Genomic DNA, 20,143 nt, shown 5'->3' on the forward strand with positions numbered 1-20,143 from the left:
CTTAACCCCGACTACAACACGCTTACGCCCACACATGAAATAGGTCCTCCCAACACCAATGTGGGTTTTTCCTCCTTCTTTCTCTCCAAGATGGGACATCTGGAGCATGTAAAATTATAACCCCCCCCCCCCCTCAGAACGACAGTTAGTTGGGATTTATGTCGGAGTCACATCCCTGGTGCAGTGGTCAGTCCGATTCTGTATTTACATTCCACAAGAGGCTGAAATCAAAACAGAGCCAAACAGATGGGTGAATGTGGGAGAAAGAGGAGAAGGGGGAGGGGGGGTGAGCCTCACACTGTTGACTTGCTTTGCTTGTTTACGAGCCTAGTTTGGATTAAGGGATTTAAGAAAATGTGTTGACTTTTTTGGTGTTGCATCCTGCTTATTGTGTGGAGGAGAAATGGGGGGATCTCAGCTGTGCAGAAGGACGCGTAGGAGACAGAAGAGTTGAGGTTATTTTAATCAGCCGTGACCGAAGTCTGACTGGTGCAGAGGTTATTTGAAGCTTGCTGATTGGGCAATTAAGCTCTAAGAGGCATCAAGAAACGCTAAGGAGGCAGACAAAACAAAATGAGATGAAGAGAAGCCATAAATTCCAGAAAAGATGTTGCCTTAACCTTGAAATCAACGTTAGCATTCAATGCATTAAGCAGCATTGCACACGTGCATGTTATATGCTGCTGACAGGTTCTGGAGATATTTGGCTGAAAACAGCCTTAGTTTATTGATCAAGTCGCTGCCTTTTTGGTGAGCTGTCACAATGTTAATGGTTATTTACTGCCTGTGTTCCGGACCAATCACTTAACTTCCTGGAGAAAGATGGCAATTTCTCAGCAGGTTCAATAAATCTTATCCCATTTCCAAGTAAATCACGAGTTAAATTGCACATTTTAGAGGTCTTGGTAGTAACAAATCTCATTATTTTGAAAGAGAAGGAACTTGATTGCAGCCTATCAACATTTAAAGAAGTCTTAATACCCAGACCATAAAGAGGGGATTAGCATCAATGTCTAACTCAAACTAAAGTAAATACATTTGGAATTATTCCTGAGCTGTGTGTAGAGAAGATGTGTGCACGCAGAGATACTAACAGTTATGATGCCTTTCCTGCTCCATTTGCCCCCTCCTTTCTCCCCTGCACTCTATCACTATGGTTACAATGATGCAGGTTACCGTGGCAGCCAAGTCTATCCAGCGCTCACACAAAGGAGCACGTGTGCCTGCCAAACCATGAGCGCAAGCTCTGACGCCAGAATAGAGTTTCTTCAGCTATTCTTGGAGGCAGAAGATGATGCTGAGTTGTCGTCATCCACCTCTTCTTCTGCCTCTTTTCTTCCGGGCTGTTTTTCAAGGGGCTGCTGCTGATGTCCAACATGCAGCCAGGTGATGAAATACAATAAAAAATGTAGACATATGAACTGTCAGGACCACCTTTTGGCTCTCCTTATCTCTGGCGCTGCTACCATTTGCGGATTAAAGGTGACATACCTGTGGATACGTCGTTACACTGCCCCCTAGTGTTCGTAATACACCAATACACGCTTAAAATGATTTGGAAGAAAACAAACGCGGATTACTTAAAGTTGTATGCTGTATCATATCAGTGTGTATGGCACTAAGTTATGTGCATATTTATATTGATACATAATGAATGTTAGAGAAAAAAGTAAGGTAAATGAAAAAAAGAGACAAAAGCATGAAAAAATCTGAAATAGTTTAAAAAGTCTTTGCTATCATTCTCTGTCCCATATGCGCACAAACATACTAAAAATAATACTAAACAAATATGGCCACTTACATCCCTCACTGGATTTATGCAGTCTTCTTAGTAGTAATCCCATTTCTTCTAATCCAATCCTGCTTCCTCTTCCAAACCCCCTCCCACCTCCAGCCATGCTGTCGCTGTCATAAACACAAAAAGATACATGTAGCCTAGATTCTCTCATCTGCTCATTCATGTTGTTGGACTACTGCTGTCGTTGCTGTGGTTTCACACTCATCAAACGCCATGGGCCCGTCTCCCTCAAGACTACACCCAGTGATACCTGGGTAAGCAAAAACCAGCCTGACAGAGTAGCATGTCAGAAAGGATCTAGCCATCAGCAGTGTTCACACCTTAGATTTAGATTCCAGCTTCATTGTTAGTATGATAGCAATGATAAACTTTGGACAGTTTTATAGTGGCTATTGTTAAAAATGTAACTCTTATTAATGTTCCTCTTCACTCCAATTAATTATTCTCTGCACATGTTGTTCAACTGGACAGTCAATCAGGATTTCAGTGAGTCAGATTTGGAGAAAATAATCCAAAAGTCAGCAGCATCTGCAGGATTGCAACAAACGATAGATGTTGTTTCTCCATATTTTATTCCAAACAGCCCACCCTGTTAATATAACCGCGATGTGATCCCTCTCTGGGGGTATTAGCATAAGCTCAGCCTCTGTACATCTTGCACACAGCTCAGGTGGGCTTCAGGAAAATGGAAGGTGGTCCTTTTTTTAAATAGAGCAACACAGAACAGGTTGTTAGTGTGCCAACAGATTCACATCTATAATTTGTGTGAAGTATGAAACTGTCTGTTTGATCAGATCTTATTCATATCTGGCTGCTTTCTTTGTGCAAACTGCAGATAATCATTGCGTAGAAATAATTTAATAAAGACGAAAGTCTTTGACTGTCTAATGACCGATATTATCTAGTCAGGATGTCATAAGTGGAAGATGCCAGTAGCCTCTGTGAGCATATTCTTCCCTTACTTTGCACAATGGGAAATTTAAATGAGCTTTTCCATCATTTATTACTGAATCATTTTATACCAGTGGCTGTGTTGAAAATATGAACTGTTGCATCTGCTTATTGGACATCTATTTACCAAAACAAATAAAGTCCTATTTAAAATAGCTTTTTGTTGCAGGTTTACCAGTTTAGCACGATGCTAATGATTAGCTCTAAATATAAAATACAGAAATATAAAACCGACAAGCATTTTGCTGTTGGCCAGAGGCTTAGAGAGAATTAATAACAGCCTCTGACCGCTGATGACTTTAGATTTATGTGAAATTGTCTGTGAAACACAAAAGCAGCAGTGTTGTTATAACAGTAGAGTGAAAAAACCTCAAATCTTAATTCCCTTGGCATCCCAGCTCATGCTCCAACACTTTATACCCTCCAGGTTGTTTTGCAGAATCTGCTGATGTGCATGGTGTGCTTTTACTCCCTCTACTACATGGTGGTCAGCCTTTGCATCGGGCTGCTCAGGTACACAAGCACTCAGGGTAGGTGGTAGCGCTCGCCCTTTAATGACCGGGCTCCTTCTCATTATGGTCTGCTCCGTATGAAGGGCGCACGAGATCAACAGCTTGCTGGCTCCGTTTGATTACACAACACAACCGTCATGGCAGAATCCCAAATTCTTGGGTGAGTAGGAAGAGGAAGAGAAAGCTGACTGATTATGATCATGATGTCCAATTTGAATACATTGTTGATGTTAAAGCTGACTCGCGTATCAAGGCTACAGCTTCCTTCTGCTCCTGATGTGCTTTCCCTTCCAGTTGGTGTAATCTCCACAGAAGTGACTTATGTCCTGGGGGGGCTGGTGTTTGCCTGGATTGTGGAGGAGTGGGTTTGGGATTATGCCATAACGGTCACATTGCTGCACATAGCGATGACTGTAGCAGGTAAACACACACACACACACACACACACACACACACACACACACACACACACACAATTACAAGCTGTACACATTTTCCTGACAGTTAAATGAGGGTGTTTAATTCCTGCAGTGATGTCAGACCTCCCCTCAGCGGAGCACTGGTGGATAGCTCTAGGTGAGCTACGGGACATTAAACGTCTCCTTTTCCTTCACACGTTCCCTCGTTTCATTTCATCCGCCTCTCTCTATTTGCAGGTTCAGGCCTGGTGATGATGATATTTGCAGGACAGTTCACGGCCCACAAACTGTTCCGAAGCAACTTTGTCTATCCATCTGAGCTCCAGAACTTCTAATGAAAGCAAAAAGGAAAGCTTTTAACTAGCTTAGTTCTTAATCTGATGTCCGGATTGCAGGTTACTGGACTCATTATCTGCAGGCTGAGAATGTGTCACACATCTATTCCTGTTTTGTTGTGCGTATTGGAAATGTGTTGGTCAGCCAACAATCTTCATTCCCTGTCTTTTTGTTTTGTTCACTGTACATTGTAAAGATTTTGTATCATTTATATATTATATTATAGAGCTGAACATGCTGTGTAGTGTCGGTGACATGTACTGTATTTACACATCCAATGTGAGTGCTGTAGTTTAACAGTTCACATCATGGTTGTTTTTTTTAATCTATTATGATTTACAGTACCGTATAAAAGGTTTCAGCATGTTTTTGTAAAATAAGAAGTGTTAAGTAACATTCAGCAGATAAACATTTTAAACTAAATCAACAACTCCCCACTGTGTGTGTGTGTGTGTGTGTGTGTGTGTGTGTGTGTGTGTGAGTGTGTGTGTGTGTGTGAGTGAGGTGCGGAAGTGGCATAGTGATAAAAACTGATCTGGATTCCCAAAGTGAGATTAGTCCTTCAGTGTCCTCAGCAAAGGAGGTGCTGGTGAGTCCTCCTGACTGGGCTGTGGTATTACTGGTCCAGTAGCGTTCCTCCAAGATCTGGACTCTCGGGAATTTGAACCTAGAGATGCAATCAACGGCCAATTAATTAGTGGCGTCGTCTGCAGACCTAATGATGGAGGTGGGACCGCATGCAGGCCTGTCCTCAGCCGATGGAGTAGAGTAGAGGAATGGGATCTGCAGTCTGGGAGGAGATCCGCTTCCTTCTCATTCGTTGCCAAAGTCACGTGACTCACGGCGACATCAAGGCTAGGGCTCAATTTTTCTTTTTAAGTGACGACGAGATTCTCTTAATTAGGCTGAATTAAATCTGGATAAAGTGGGTAACGTCAACGACATGTCAGGAAACGGGTTAATACACAGTATTCGACGCTTACTAAACACCGAAGAGCAGCTCAGGCGTCCGGTAAGTCGAAGCTGTTAAGTAGGCTAATTAGCTAAATGGGCTCATGAAAGGTGAAAGGGAATTGGTCGGGATTGAAGCTTCACTTCACCTAATCTTTACTAGAAGACCCACCTCTTCTCCTTGCATTGCCACAAACTTCTAATCCCCCCCTTGTTGACCAATCACCTCTAGAGTCCATTTAATGAACTTCGCCAGCAGATGAGCGATGTTTTGGGGGATGGAGGGATTCTGAAAGAGCTGGTCCAAGCTGGAGATGGCCCACCTGTCCCCTACAATGCCTCCGTATTGAGTATTGCAGCAGAAACTGCTCTAAACACATTCATGCATTTGCCAAAACAGCTGTTTTGTACCTTAATGTCTTAATTTCTGTTTTTTCTTCCTGCCACTAGTGCATTACTCAGGCTACCTGGAGTATTCCAATGTGCCTTTTGAAACAAACACATATCAACGGTTTCCCAAGATCATGAAGTTAGGAAGAGGTCAGCAATTAGCTTCTGTGTTTCCGGTTCATTTGTGCACTGGTGCAGCTCATTGTGAGAGCCCTGTTTAAACAGACGTGACACTGACCGGGCTGGAAATGGGTCTGCTGACGATGAAGAAAGGAGAGTTCTCTCGGTTCCTCTTCGAGCCCCAGTATGCATATGGGGACCTGGGTTGTCCTCCACTTATTCCTGCTTTTTCTGTAGTTTTATACGAGGTCCACATCCTTGACTTCCTCGACTCGGGACAAGTTGATGACTTTACTGCAATGAGTCAGGTAAGAATGTGCTAAGAGAGGATAATAAAGAGCAGTGCTGAACCATTTCAGATCAGCACTAGTAGAAAACAGCCGCAGCCGATTAGAAACGACTACAATTTTTTTTTTTTTTTAATGTTTTTGTTGAAACATTGGTGTGAAAATCAGGTGCTTTTCCATCTTCCTTCAGGATGAGCAGAATACAGCTCCTCTGTCAAATCTCCTTGAAGTTGTCAACACAGTGCGCAGCTTTGGGAACCGTTGCTTCAACCAAAGCCGTTACCACGATGCCAAAGATCACTACAAAGAGGTAGGCTTACGTTCTCTGTTTAATTGTAGGCCATGATTTTTCCTAAAGAGGTCAAATTTCTATGTGTGATGGAAATAGTTTGTCTATATTCTGTATATTTATATTGCATAAATACACAGGCTGTGGCTCTGCTGGGGAACCGGGAAAAACAGAGTGATGTGGAGAGGGAGAAGCTCAACAAAGCGCTGCTTCCTCTGTATTTGAACCTTTCCGTCACTGAGCTTCGCCTTGAGAGGCCACACAAAGCCCTGAAATATGGAAACAAAGCCTTGGAGATAAACTCCGGCAACACAAAGGCACTTTTCCGCTGTGGACAGGTTAAAAGAGGCTCTTGCTTTGATAAACTACACTCTGCATGGCCATAATAAAGCCTGTGTCATCTCTACCAGGCTTACATGGAGCTGCAGGAGTACCAGACTGCCCAGGAGTGCCTCATAAGTGCTCAAGCAAAAAGGCCCTTTGACAGTGACATTAACAACCTGCTGAGGAAAGTGGCAATGTAAGCTGTGGGCACATTCAGAACCCCTTCTCTCACAAACCACTGCAGGTATTGGTGGATGTTAATGTTTGTCATGTTGCAGGTGCCACAAAGACAACCTGGACAAAGAGAAAAACATGTGTTCCAAGATGTTCAGACACATGAGGGAGAAGTGAATGCGTAAGGATGAGGAAACCTGATTTCAGTCATGCAAACTCTCAGGAACTGCGCATTTCAGCACCTTAAAAATTAACGTTTCTTTGAATGTTTTTCATTATTTCGTTGTGCACTTTTTTATGATTTGCTTTGCAGATCGTAGTTTAACTTTGGAGTTTCTGAACCCACATGCTGGGTAAAAAAAAAATGTTCTTGATTCTGTTATGTATTCAGCAAAGTTCTTAGTAACTACATGGTTTGTTCATACTTGAAGTGAGAATTGTTCAAATAAAAAACTTGGGAGGTGTTGGACTACTGTTCCTGCATGTATGAGCATGGTTTAAAATTCAGATTATAAATGTCTTGTTTTCTGCTAATTATTTTACACCTATGAGAAGTTCTGATTTATTTGGGTTTAGTTTGTTGCTTATATTCTGGAGATGAACACCCAGACAACCACAAGGGGGCGTATTTTTAATGCATTCTGTGTTTGTTTTTAAAGAAGATTTCTGGCAGAGATTGATGCCAACTGGTTAGATTTTGTATGGACTTTAGAATGACAAAAATGTGGCTAAAATTAAAACAAAAATCTCAGAAATAGTGGGCAGGTGCAGATAAAGGAGCCACTCGCTGTTTGATCTTCTTTAGCTAATCTTCTTGTCACAGCGTGAGTGTTTCAGCCTGATCTCCCAGTACATGGACAGTAGGTCATGCTGTTTTAAAGCCAGACGGACTGGTCTCGGATGGAGTCGGTCATGGCCTCCAGAATGGTCTGCTATCTTTATTTCAGGTGGGCAATGTCACGAATGAGGCAATACTGATTGTGTAAATATTTACAGGTTAGTTGAAGTTTGGAATTAATGTGTTTACCAGGAAGCTTCAGTAATTCGTGGCATAACAATTAGAAGTCTTTTTAAAAATTTAAAATGACTAGAGATGTTTAATATTGTATATTTGATAGTTACTTGAAAACCAGAATGTCTACAATCTAATTCACCAAATTAAATATTGTCATGCTTTTTTGTTTGTTTTTATTTTTTTAATGTAGATCCTTGTTGAGACTAGGGGATACGATATTTATCTATTTTAAGTAATTCAGATTAAAAGAAAATTCTCTTTTATCACTTTTGAGGAAAATCTGTAATGTAGACAGGACATGAGTGAAATAGTGGGATCCAGACCAAGATAGTCCTCTATCATTATTGTGAGCATTTGAACTAAACCTAGCATGTGGTGCGTTTGTTTCCATTTGCTGTGAATGGATTAGGGACGATGTCTTTCAGATATTTCAAATTCGGGTCTCTGACATGCGTTTACTCCTAAAGCCCATGTTATGACGGGAATGATGGTTATTATTGTTATTACTAAGGTGCTACGTGCGTTCTATAGCCTGAAGCCAGGCATTTAACCAGCCAAACAGTTGTAACCTAAACCTCCTGACGTTGTCACCACTTAATGGTCGTTATTAATGAAAATTATTATTTAAATTCATAACTTAAGATTGTTTACAAGGAAAACACTTCCGGGTATTCATTCGGAGCGCGCGCGGCGGGGTGACGTCACTGGACACCCAGCCCCGGTCAGCAGGAGGGGGCGCTGCCACGCACGAAACCGTCCTGCGGCGTGAGCCAATCCCTTTGTCGTGCGCGTGTGCGCTTGCGTGCGTGTGTATGCGTTCAGGGAAAGACGAGAGGAGGAGAGTTTGGTGTCAGAATGAGTTTGCGATGGAAAAGAAGTGTCTGGTAGATCGATACTCACTGGACAAGGGAGAGAATCGAGGTCGCTGAGTGGCTGCGAAGCCGAAGAGGAAGAGAACGAGGAGAACCATGAGCCGGGACGAGTCCCACGGAGTGGTTTTAACGGGTTACCACAGTAACGCGGAATTGTTACCGAAAGTTGGACCGCGTGCACCCGCCCGTCCGTCAGCCGTGGACCCGGAGCCCACCGCGCCCAGGTGGGACAAACGAGTGTGTGCTGGTCGTGCTACGGCGGCTCAGGAGGGGGTGTGAGCGCACGACTGTTGTTTTGTCATGTTTACCTGGACAGTGTGTGTTAGTCGTGCAGCTGGACGCTCTTTGGTGGCTTTACAGGACAACCTGGTTGTTTTATGTCCATATTGGAGGGCAGCACCGCCCTCAGCCTCCACATAGGTTTATTCCTTGGCTACAGTCATTTACTCAGCCGATCTGCAGCTTAACCTTTACCTTATTAAGCTGCACCGACGTATCTGACTACTTAACGCCGAGAAAACCTTTTGTACTGAGGAAAGCTGCAACATAAAAATAAGAGTTCACAATGAATGAATGATTTAGTTTAATACAGGTGGGCAGCGGACGTTCCAAGAGTTTGCCATTGCAAGTGATATACTTTCTAGTCCCATAAATATACTATAAACCTATACTGGTATATTATACACTGTGTAGCACTTCCTTACAGTCACCCTCCTGTTTTTTTGTAATTTGTAGGCAAATACTGTTGATTTACTGCATTAAATTGCAGATAATCAGTCACACATTCTGTAGAAATGTCACACAGGCCTTCAGAATCTTGTGGGCATCAATGAGGATGTTTGAGGACCGTGTGCATCCAGCAGGTTTTTCTCTGTACTCTCTCTTTGCCGTCTCACATCCTCTGGAGATGGTTGCTTCAGCCCTGCTGTGGTGAGAGGAAGCCAGCGGCAGCACGGGTGCCTGTCTTTGTGAGTTCCGGATGGCTCGTCTTGCCAGCTAAAAAGCAGCATCATATTACAGCGCGCCTTTGTCTCGCCTCCCACAGCTGTGTGTGCGTGTCCATCCTGTCTAGGTTAACATGACGGCCCAGTTTTGTGGTCAGTGTTACTCACTCTGGCTGAGGAAATAAGCCGAGCAGGCAGAATGGTTGTTAAGCTGTGGGGGTCGGTGCTGTTTTATTTATACCTCCCATCCGAATCAGAGGGGGAACCTTAAGTGTGTCGTGGTGTGGCTGCGCATGCTCTTGTTTGGTATGGATTCAGCACGTGATGCGTTCTCCAAGGAAATGTAATATTGAACAGGAAATGACATCTATGGAGAGCACGGTGAGAGGTCACGGGGAGTTGGACAGGCGTCACCGTTAGGGAACGTCTTTGTATTACTTCATTTCAGGCTTTCTCCATTCAGCCGGGCTCACAGCATTGGCATAAAGAGCCGGTGACGTGCACATGAAAGGGTATGAAGTCACTTCCGTGATCCACAGAGGGCATCTGGCCGGCACCTGTTCATCTGGGAAAACCGCAGCCTTCACTCCTGGTTTTCCTTCTTTCTGGCTGCTATGCATCCTCTCAGCAGCCCATTGTTCCCATTCTGAGGCTGCCAGGTCCCAAAAATCCACCCAGTGCTCTCCCTCAGGCCTGAAGAGACCACATTAGCAGATCAGACTCACACTCTTGAGTTTGCGACGGCGATGTTTACACTTTCTGTCACTCAAAATCACATAATTTAAATTTTTGTCTCTGATTCCTGCCGCTGCTGTGGTCTGATGATTGAATAGAGGACCGGCCTCCGTTTGTCATAATCGCCCCATTGTGTCTGAGTCCGAACTTTTCTAGAGGATTTCCTCCTTTTTTTTAGTCTCTCCATTCGCATGTTGCACGTGCACGGTTGGGACACGCTGCCGTCCTTTCATCTCAGCTCACAGTGAAGTTTGACCCTTTTGCTCCAGTTGGCCCAAAACTGCATGAAACACCGGATGGAAAGAATGACGGGAGAAGATAAAGAGCTCAGTAAAATAGTGTTCAAAACCAGCTGGTGTTCAATCAAATAGTTTGAGATTTGCTGTCAATTATCTACTGCACACACACACACACACACACACACACACACCCCTCTGTTTTCTGTGTGAGAGAAGTCTGTTTTTATTTCACCTGATCGTTTTGTCAGAGGTTAACTCCCAAACAGCCTTTCAATTAGTCATAGCTATTATGAATTAGACTATTATTTATGGTAATAACCAGTCCTCAGGATTAGCACAAAGGGTTGTTATAACGACCCCTGTAGATCAATGCATTTAAAGTTTCAGACATTCATTGGCCAGCTACAGTGAGTGAATAAACACCTTGTTATTGTTTGCCATGTTGTTTACTACAGACGCTTTCAACCCAATACGTGTTTGCTAATCTCTGATTTATGGTGCTGCCCGAGTGTTCTTCACACTGTAGGTCGGCGTGACGGTAAATAATTAACTCGTCTTGTCAGCTCACACTCCTGTCTGTCGGGGTTAAATCTGCCTCCAAGGTAAACACATCCTCTCGGGGATATTTTTGTTGTTTTGCACACATGGAAACCTTTGAAACGGTGTGTGGAAATGAGCATTAAATATAATAAAGGCGAAGAGATTTATTTTGAAAAATAGCTTTAAAAATGGACTGAGTAGAGTGGTGAGAGGACAGGAAGAGGATCTGAGTGTGAAACAAAGTGTGGGAGGTGAGAGAGTATGTGAGGAGGAGGAAGAATGTAATAAAAGAGATGGTTATTTGAAGTTTGAAAACCCCCCCAAACTCTGATGTTTTGTTTAACCCGATCAAAGTGTGTGTTGTGTGTGTGTGTTGGGAGGGTGAAGGAAGTCTGTTGTGGTATGCGGCCTTGAAACGGACTCTGAGTGATATTCCTCATAATTCAAAATTAATTAACACTTGGGATCGACTCGGTGTTGGTGTTTAATCCACCTCCCTGCAGCGTTTTTTTCAGTTTATTTCATCTCACTTCGTTTTTTTTAAGTCTTTGGGAGTCTGAGACGTGACCCCTTGTTGGCGGTGCCGGTTATTTCCTTTGAACTGGAAGAACCTTTGGTGTTTTCTGTGTTTTCTGACTCGGATGGTACCCAGTGAACAGCTGACTGGGCTGTTCTCAGATGTTCACAGCTCCCCATTTCTCAACTGTTACTGATTATCGCTGAGTGGGCAAAACCGCCCGCGCCTTTGGGAGACTGGAACCATAGACCGGCTGGTATTTGGCAGCTGCACCGTCCTCCGGCTCATTTCTCAACGCTCGCTGTACGATAGCCTGGAAGAGAGATCAGACAAAGAATGTGCTGTGTTAGATAATGAAGCTTCCTGATGCAGACAAAGAGGAAATCTATTCAGGCATCGGTGGGGCAAAAAAAAAGGCTGTTAAACACATAATGTCAGGTTTTGGGATGGCCGGCCTGGATTCGTATTTGTGTAGAGAATTAATGAATGAATCGGGAAAAAACCTCTCTTGAGGTGTCACCCATGAGTTGTCTTCTTAGGTGTGTTTGAGAAGATGACGACGTGTTTTTGGAGAATATAGCGCCATCCATCTGTCCCAGCAGACGAGCCCAAGGATCGCCGCAGGAATTTAGCACCACCATTACATTAAAAATGAAAAATTTAAGGTATTTGATGCGTTGCCTTTTGGCCTGTTTGTGCATATTTAGATTTTAAACAGAAACAGATGAGATCATCCCTCCTTCTTTTTCACTCTGCCTTTTCTGGCTGTAATGTCTTTATTTACATTTCCGTGAGAGATCAGCCCTTGAGGAGGCCCTCCTTGTGCAGCTTTTGTTCTGTTGAATCTGAACGAGGGACGTCAACCCTCTTATGTCTGTTTCTCCACAGCAAAGACTTTGTGCAGTGACACTGAGACACTTTACTTTGCTGTGATTATCTTTAGCTTGGCAAGGCTGTGCCACATTAAACGAAACGTCCGCTGCGATGAGCCAACCTTGGTGCTATTATTAGCTCCAGCTGGCGTCTTCATTCGCTGAGAGGCAGCGAACCCAACGCTTCTCTCTGACTCACGCACCATCCTGTGACAGAAGATCTCAATTTTTACACGCCATTAAAGGCAGACGCATCCGGTCAAAGATGCAGCTGTGTGTTAACAGAGGAAAACAAGGATGTGGAATCAGGGAATGGTTTATTTCAGGCGCCTCAGCTACTGTTGGTATGTATCTTAGCATCACGGCTAAACAAGGATGAACCCAGCAGGACCAGTTTATTAAAATCAGAACCAGCACTGCGCGGCTGTTGAAGGCTCTGTTTCTCATGCAGTCGCAGAACGGGCCACTACACGATCCAGCAGCACCAGAACACACACGGCGACCAGCATGGACCCTCCACGACCGCTGACGGGACAAAACCCACTCAGCCGCTGCCCATCCCGAGGACCCAGCCCCCCTGCAGCAGCCCCAGACACAGCCCCAGAACGCTGCCCTCGTGTCAGCGCTGCAACTCTCAGGTGGGTGGCACCGCTTTGGTTTTGGGTTCTTCTTTAATTCTTTGATTCGATCAGGAGTTCAACCCATGAGCAGACCTTGTCGGATGGATAACAAGAAGAAAATTACTGATGAATCAGTTATAAACATGAGGACAGTTTAAATGTTGGTGTTAAAGATTAACACAGGGCTTGTTTGGCAGGCACCCGTGTTTTTTTAATAGATTGTTCTACTCTCAAGGAAACATCCTGCTTTGATAAGCCGAAAACTGAAAAGCTGGTATTAAACCAGAAAGAGAACGGAGAGACCTGCTGGAGGAAGATGATCTGTGGTGTGTTTGCATTTAGGGGGCTTAATAAACTGTCTTGGTCTGGTGGGTGGGTTCCAGACAGAAGCTGCTCTGCCAGCGTCATGTTCAGACCTGCTGGTTTTATTTTTATCTCAATCAGTGAAGGATGTGAGCTCTTCTCAGGTATGTCATCCTCCTGCATGTTTGTTCTCGTTTTCCAGGACTCTCTAGACGAGCTGGAGATGAACGACTACTGGAAGGAAGTGGAGAACATCGCCAGCTCTGAACGAGGAGCAGGAAGAGGGGACGGTGAAGGAGACGGGGAAGCGCACGAGGAGGAGCATCAGAAAATTCCTGAGGGTAGGATATGCATTGTCCGTGGTTAGAAATGAAAACAATCCTCTTTTCTGAGCGAGATTTGGCTTTAATGAGCTTTGATTTGGAGAAGAGCAGGTTACAGTTTGCTCCTGCCAGAAGAGAAAAAGGCCTGAAGGTATGGATGCATAAAAGTCCTCCCCCTGAGAGATAAACACTCATTACTTCACACTCAGCAGCTCCAAAGATCAAAACTCCTTGTAGTTGCGTTCACCCTCTGTCGGAACTGAGCTTTTAACAGCGCAGCTCTGCTGTTTCACAGCTAATGGAACCTTGATGTGAACGCGAGCTGCTGAAGAAAACATCCTGTCGGCTCAGCTTTGTTTCCCGACTGTAAGAAAGCCTTCAGGTTAAGGTCCAACGACAGCGTCTAAACGGGTCAGAGCATACCAGCCCCCCCAATAACATACAGCGGTATGATCAATGGAGCTGGGAGACTTTGACCGTGAAGTCTCAATAATGAAGGCCAAGTAGCTGAAATCATAAAGATTCCTATCACAGTCTAACACGTTACTACGTTACTTTATAAAATGACCGTCTCTAAATTTGCTGTCCACCTTCAGCATGTGAATGAACCAAAAACCTTCGTCTTGTGGATGTATCCCGACCCATTGTCCATCCTAGATCCCGTTAATCAAACAGGCCTGTCCAAGCGCCTCGATTCTCTAATAGGAATCATATTCCATAATCTGCCACCTTGACCACCACCCCTTCCCCTCGAACACTTACCAAAGAGGTGTGCAGGAGTGTTTATAAAGAGGATTGTTCTTCTGAGCAAACACACACTTCCTGCATGCTGTGCGTGTCCTACTCTGTCTGTGGTTACACCTTTCCCTTTCCCCTACCTGTCAAAGGAAGAATGTCGTGATGGATAATTAGAGGCTTCTCTCCACGATTCTATTATGAGTTTGCTTATTTTACTTAATGAAATATTGACATAATTAAATGGGCGGCTTACTAGGCAGCTCCATGTATGCATACAGGTGACACAGCTCAAAATTGTCTGTAATCATTGTTTGGACTTACTTGTAGCCCTTAATATTTGTTCAGTCATGTCAATCCCCTGGCCAATCAGCATTAACAGCCCATCATTAACGTAATAGTAATGACTCATAGTCACTAACTAGTAGTAACTACTACTAAAAAAGCACCTCCTAACTCTGGTACCCCTTGTGGAAAAGCTCCTCAAAAGTCACGCTGAGTAGGTACTAGTGGAAAAGTGGCATTCATTTTCAGTTTTTCTTCTTTTTCAGAGGGTGAACAGGCAGAAGCATGGCTAAAGGAGGCGGGGCTTGAAGGGCTCTATGACAGCTCATTGGAGGGCAACTCGGATCAGGTCTCACTAGTCTAGTGCACTTTTCTTTTTGCAGTCTGGATCATAGAAATGACATAGATGTGGTTGTTTGAATGGATCGACAGGAAGAAGACAACGTGGGGTTCCTGTCGACACTGACCAGAACGCAGGCGGCAGCCGTGGAACGTCGGGTGAAGTCGGCCTACCAGACACAGCGGCGCCGCAACCGCCAGCACGTTCCAGATGTTAGAGATATATTCAAACCTCCTCGAATGGTGAGGAGAAACAAGTGCACACAAACAACCCTTAATGACCACTTGAATAGTTGCACGCTGTCCAATTTTGGCGGACACGTGCCTTTTATAGCCCGGCGAGCGCAGGTGCCATCACCATAAATCACCGGGTTTTGATGCAAAGTACACAGGAAGTGCTTTCAATGTTAACCTTTGAGTAGGCAATGATCTACCTTTTCATAGATGCAGTTAAATTAGTTAGGCAGTAATGTCCTAATGCAACAGCCAATGTCTCATTTGACCACTAACGCATGACACGTACCTTTCTATCATTAAGCAGTGCCGTGTGGTTTTATACCACTAACTGAGCGGGAGACGGTCAATCACCAACTTTAATAATCAATCCCGTCTCATCATGAGTCCCTGGGCCACCATGAGTCAGCTCAGTAACACTTTCTGAAACAAGCGTTGCTTTTTCTTTTTTTCTTCAATCAAGACCAGCAGTTTGACCACTAATTAACTGGGAGGATAATGTGTAACATGAAATATGGACAGAGGAGACCTGTGTGTCTTTAACATCTTGTGTTCTGCAGAGTGACATGCCAAGTAAATACGAAGAGGGAAGTGAGAATTGGAAAAAAGATGTAACTTCAGCTTCAGCTGGTAAGTGCATAACACACACTCATACAGAACACATGTTTAGTCACCATGAGAAGGCCGTAATAAACTTCTGCATAGCAACACACACACTCTTAAATAATAGACAAAAAACAAACACAACTTCCTCATTTACTCAGCTCAGCAGATGACTTGAAGATGTGTAAGAATCAGCCTTGTGTATTTTTGATAGTTAAGAAAAGCTAATTGTTTGTGTGTGTGTGTGTGTGTGTGTGTGTGTGTGTGTGTTTACTCTGTGTGGCACGTGTGCAGAAACAGATACTGAGCTGAACGTTGAAGTGGCGTTTTCAGAGCAGGCACTCACTTACAGGGGCAACCATCAGAGGTCAAAATTCACAAGTCCTAAGTCTCCAGATGACAAACTACCAGTGAGTCTCTCTCTCTCTCTCTTTCTCTCTCTCTCTCACACACACACGCACACGACTCCATCAGTTGTAATGTAAAGCCATGTTACACCCTGTAAATGCTCGTAAAAATGCATGTGGCTCAATGATTTCTATGACGATAAGTTAAAAAAAAGACATTTGTGTTCTCGGGCGCCATCTATTGTTTGAATCTGGTAATACACGTGATTTAATGTATTTATATGCTGTTGCTGAAGCCAGTGTTTCAGCTGAGTAGATCATTAACACCCGGCAACAAACACACAGAAGGATTTGAACAAAAACAAATTCATAATCCAGCACCACAGAGACTGTCTTCTGTCGAACGGTTGAACTTTTGCTTGTAGTGAAAGAGTAAATACAGCCAGCAAGGATGTGACATTTACTGTGACTGCCATTTGTTGTCTGTGTTTTTCTTCACCAGAACTTTAAACTGCTTAGAGATAAAACTGGTCAGACCAGAATAGGAGATCTGTCTCTGCTTGATATGAAAAAGGTAACAAACTCTTGTCAGAGGATGATCTGTTTACGGTACCTATGCAAATATATGTCCTATAATGATAAAAGTTAAGGTTTAATAACATGTAATATCCTTTAAGGTACACAGATTAGTTCTAGTGGAATCGACTGCTCTGTTTGACACTGCAGGAATAGACCTTAAACCCCACAAAGCTGTCAAAATAAAGAGTAGAGGTAAACACAAAAGCCCACATGTACACTTATTTAACATATTAAGACACCTTTTTCCAGTTTCAGCAAATGTTTATGGCTTTGTGTGCAGAGAGTGGTCTGTTTGGTGTTCCTCTCACCTCGTTACTGGATCAGGACCAGAAGCGGGTTCCTGGGACCAAAGTGCCATTCATACTGCAAAGGGTGAGGCATGAGAGAGCCACCACTGATTGGATCAAATCTTTACCCTCAGATATTCTCAAATGGCTCAATGCCCTTTTCTGTCCCTCCCAGCTCATCAGTCACATTGAGGAGCAGGGCTTAGACACAGAGGGGCTCCTCAGGATCCCTGGAGCCGCCACGAGAGTCAAGGTTGATTTAAAAGATGCTTGCTGCCACCACAAACGTGGCTGCAGAGATTTAATAGAAGTGGATATTGATATTCTGCTGTAACAAAGTCGCCCACACATTTTTCTCTCTGGCTATAATCCAGGCGCTGTGTCAGGAGCTTGAGTCCTCTTTCTATGATGGCACGTTTCCATGGGAACATTTGAAACAGCATGATGCTGCTAGCCTTTTAAAGCTGTTCATCAGGGAGTTGCCCCACCCTTTACTGACTGTGGAATACCTCAACGCATTTATTGCTATCGATAGTATGCCTGCATCCTGTTTGATGGCCATATTTAGTCATTTATATTGGTTGTGATGGGAAAGAACACAGCTTTCGCTTGTGTGTTCACAGAACTTCCTATAAAGAAACAGCAGCTGCATGCTTTGAACCTGTTGGTCCTTTTGTTGCCTGAGGCAAATCGGGATACTTTGAAGGTACATGAGTGCAAGTATAGAAATAATGAAGAATTCCTGTTTTTCAGAGTTTTTTCTGATGGAATTTAATTTAAACTTATTCCCTGTTTCCACAGACACTTGTGGAGTTTTTCCAGCGTGTGATCGACCACCAGGCTGAGAATAAAATGACCCTCAATAATGTTTCAGTCATCATGGCGCCCAACATCTTCATGTTTAAGGGATTCCGCTCAAAGATTACAGAACAACAGGAGTACTCCATGGCAGCAGGCACAGCTAACATTGTCCGGCTGCTAATCAGATACCAGAATCTTTTATGGACTGTAAGAGTTTTTAATTTGTGCTACTAAAATCACTAAAATAACCTCTATGAATGGAGGATTGGATGAAGTGTAATGAATCCTTCTCCTCTGCCTGCAGATCCCCAAATTCATTATGAATCAGGTCCGACAGCAAAATATGGAAAACCAGCGCAAGCAAAAAGAGAGGGCTGTAAGGAAGCTGCTTAAGATGATTACCACCGACAAACCATCTGAGAGGACCATCCCAGAGGTACCTTGTTGTATATAAATATGTATATGGTTTATTTTCATCACGTAAACGTATTGATTAGAATATAAATATATTAATAGTACATTTTCTTCCCTTAAATGTTCAAAAACTTATACATTAATATCTTGCAACTATAATTTGTAGAAACAGTGACATCTAGTGGAGATTTGACAAATGTCACCTTACTCGACTCGCTGTCCGATACCGCTATTACTGATCAATACCTGTGTTTTAATAACGCAGAAGTAAATATATTAATAAAAGAAAGTTGTTCCTCCGTATTGGCTTATTGGGGGGGGGGTTTAAGGTAGGATGCTCCCTTTGGGTTTTTTTTTTTTAGATTACTGCTGCAGACATAGTTTATCTGGAGATTAAACAAAGGAACAGGACTTCGTCCAAGTCCACATTCTTGCTACGTGAAGTCTGTGTTGCTTTGAAGGGCCACTGGTTTTTCCTGTGAGGTGTTTACAGTGTGACTGACTTACTCTCTGTTTATGCCTGTCTCATCACCAGGAGAGCTCACAGGGGTTCATACGCATCCATGCGCCGCAGTTCCGTAAAGTCTCCATGGCTGTTGAGCTGACTGAAGACCTGCAAGCTTCTGATGTGTTGACACGCTTCCTCAGCCAGGACAGGTAACACACACACGTTTGTCTCACACATTTATGTTCACTCTTGCTTACTTCACTTCTTGTCTTCCCAGGTCGTTGGTTGTGAAACCAGAAGATCTGTCTCTTTATGAGATCGGAGGCAACATCAGTAAGTCCATGTCCACAATTTTCAGCATTTATTTATTTAAATAAGTGTTGAGTGAGATAATCTGCTTTTCCAGAGGAGAGGTGTCTAGATGGAGAGACGTACATGAAAGACCTCATCCAACTGAACCCAACAGCAGAGTGGGTCATCAAAGTGGTGCAGAGATAAACCTGCTGATTAGGAGATCTTCATGGTTCTGTGTGGATCCTGTGGATTCCCCCCCTCCCGTCTCCGTGGCAGGAAGTGCCGGCATTTCTGTCTCAGCTCAGTGTTAACGGCTCAAACAAGGACTAAACTTCACTTTCACTTTGCTTCTTTCTCCACCAACCTTCAGTCTTCACATTGGAACAACTGTCCAGATGAAAGAACAAACCTTGCTATTAAAGAGAACAGTTTTATCCCATCTGTGACGGGTTCCACTGTGATGGAGATCCATTTCCCCCAGTCTGTTGCAGTGCTTGAGCCACAATATTGCGGTTATTGATGCGATATTGAAAGTATTACTTGTGTACTGTGATTTATTACCACTAATCTCTTCCAGCTTTTGGGCAAAACAAAACAAAACATAAAACAGTCCTATCATGTACCTAATGTATAGCAAATTTTATGAATGTTGATATTGAATTACTATCATTTGCAATGATTAAAGCTATCGAAGCACTTAGCAGCTACCAGGAGGTAATAACCACTGAGGTGATGGATGTACTGTGTAAAAGACACCTCAACAGTGAATTTCTTAAACACCGACACAAAGAACCGCATGCTATGACGACGTCACTGTTTCAGCTGCCCATTTATCTTAAATGCATGTTTTATGAAACCACTGATGTTTGAGCTCATTAATGTGTTAAAAAAAAACACTGCTCCTCTACAAATACGAGCACACCATTTTTTATGGGAAAAAAGTACTGTGCGCAGGGAATTCATCGCCTTAAGAGTTTTGTACCAAAGATTTCATCATTATAAATATCTGATGTACACATGATGACTTTAAAGAACTGTATAAATGACCTTAAATGATGATTATAAAGTATGACAAAATGTTGGCTGTCCCTTTGATTTTTGACTTTACATTGTATAAAAGTACAACTTTTTATTTCGACGTCATGTATGGGTCATTAGATTTTATAATATTGGATATGAGGTCCCTGTGTTAATAATAACCTCCATCACGACCTGATTCCGTGTTTTCGTGTCGTGGCCACACCCA

The 20,143-nt window shown here is 43.3% G+C and overlaps 3 protein-coding genes across 4 annotated transcripts; all 3 read left to right on the forward strand.

Moving 5' to 3' along the window:
- Positions 1-1,749: 1,749 nt before the first annotated feature.
- Positions 1,750-4,446, forward strand: tmem244 (transmembrane protein 244). Its single transcript, XM_057017014.1, has 6 exons — positions 1,750-2,052; positions 3,177-3,262; positions 3,345-3,421; positions 3,556-3,681; positions 3,793-3,837; positions 3,918-4,446. The coding sequence occupies exons 1-6, from the start codon at positions 1,960-1,962 to the stop codon at positions 4,013-4,015; spliced, it is 525 nt and encodes a 174-aa protein (XP_056872994.1). The 5' UTR covers positions 1,750-1,959; the 3' UTR covers positions 4,016-4,446.
- A 121-nt stretch (positions 4,447-4,567) lies between these two features.
- fkbp6 (FKBP prolyl isomerase 6) lies at positions 4,568-7,020 on the forward strand. The gene is made up of 8 exons (XM_057017013.1): positions 4,568-5,028; positions 5,200-5,317; positions 5,418-5,507; positions 5,583-5,785; positions 5,955-6,074; positions 6,194-6,391; positions 6,464-6,573; positions 6,656-7,020. Exons 1-8 carry the CDS (start codon positions 4,960-4,962, stop codon positions 6,726-6,728), a joined length of 981 nt encoding a protein of 326 aa, XP_056872993.1. The 5' UTR covers positions 4,568-4,959; the 3' UTR covers positions 6,729-7,020.
- A 1,300-nt stretch (positions 7,021-8,320) lies between these two features.
- Positions 8,321-19,977, forward strand: arhgap18 (Rho GTPase activating protein 18). Of its 2 annotated transcripts, none has more exons than XM_057017011.1 (18): positions 8,321-8,662; positions 12,737-12,923; positions 13,411-13,549; positions 14,818-14,900; positions 14,984-15,133; positions 15,685-15,754; positions 16,022-16,137; positions 16,577-16,648; positions 16,752-16,845; positions 16,934-17,025; positions 17,116-17,193; positions 17,315-17,474; positions 17,564-17,646; positions 17,742-17,948; positions 18,046-18,177; positions 18,691-18,812; positions 18,881-18,936; positions 19,010-19,977. In XM_057017011.1, the coding sequence occupies exons 1-18, from the start codon at positions 8,535-8,537 to the stop codon at positions 19,099-19,101; spliced, it is 2,061 nt and encodes a 686-aa protein (XP_056872991.1). In that variant the 5' UTR covers positions 8,321-8,534; the 3' UTR covers positions 19,102-19,977. The 2 variants fall into 2 exon arrangements, with proteins under 2 accessions (XP_056872991.1, XP_056872992.1); XM_057017012.1 differs by lacking the exon at positions 8,321-8,662 and adding an exon at positions 11,905-12,629.
- The last annotated feature ends 166 nt before the right edge of the window (positions 19,978-20,143 follow it).

This window comes from Takifugu flavidus, chromosome 19 (assembly GCF_003711565.1).
Source record: "Takifugu flavidus isolate HTHZ2018 chromosome 19, ASM371156v2, whole genome shotgun sequence".
Taxonomy (NCBI): domain Eukaryota; kingdom Metazoa; phylum Chordata; class Actinopteri; order Tetraodontiformes; family Tetraodontidae; genus Takifugu; species Takifugu flavidus.

What these genes read in the sequence shown, in the direction of transcription:
- tmem244 (XM_057017014.1), top strand. Translation starts at nt 1,960, where the DNA reads ATGTTGTTGGACTACTGCTGTCGTTGCTGTGGTTTCACACTCATCAAA. An exon ending in CTTTGCATCGGGCTGCTCAG is followed by an intron (nt 3,263 to 3,344) that starts GTACACAAGCAC and finishes CTCCGTATGAAG; the next exon opens with GGCGCACGAGATCAACAGCT. An exon ending in GCACTGGTGGATAGCTCTAG is followed by an intron (nt 3,838 to 3,917) that starts GTGAGCTACGGG and finishes CTCTATTTGCAG; the next exon opens with GTTCAGGCCTGGTGATGATG.
- fkbp6 (XM_057017013.1), top strand. Translation starts at nt 4,960, where the DNA reads ATGTCAGGAAACGGGTTAATACACAGTATTCGACGCTTACTAAACACC. An exon ending in CTACAATGCCTCCGTATTGA is followed by an intron (nt 5,318 to 5,417) that starts GTATTGCAGCAG and finishes TCCTGCCACTAG; the next exon opens with TGCATTACTCAGGCTACCTG. An exon ending in CACTTTTCCGCTGTGGACAG is followed by an intron (nt 6,392 to 6,463) that starts GTTAAAAGAGGC and finishes CATCTCTACCAG; the next exon opens with GCTTACATGGAGCTGCAGGA.
- arhgap18 (XM_057017011.1), top strand. Translation starts at nt 8,535, where the DNA reads ATGAGCCGGGACGAGTCCCACGGAGTGGTTTTAACGGGTTACCACAGT. An exon ending in GAGCCGCCACGAGAGTCAAG is followed by an intron (nt 17,194 to 17,314) that starts GTTGATTTAAAA and finishes GCTATAATCCAG; the next exon opens with GCGCTGTGTCAGGAGCTTGA. An exon ending in ACCAGAATCTTTTATGGACT is followed by an intron (nt 17,949 to 18,045) that starts GTAAGAGTTTTT and finishes CTCTGCCTGCAG; the next exon opens with ATCCCCAAATTCATTATGAA.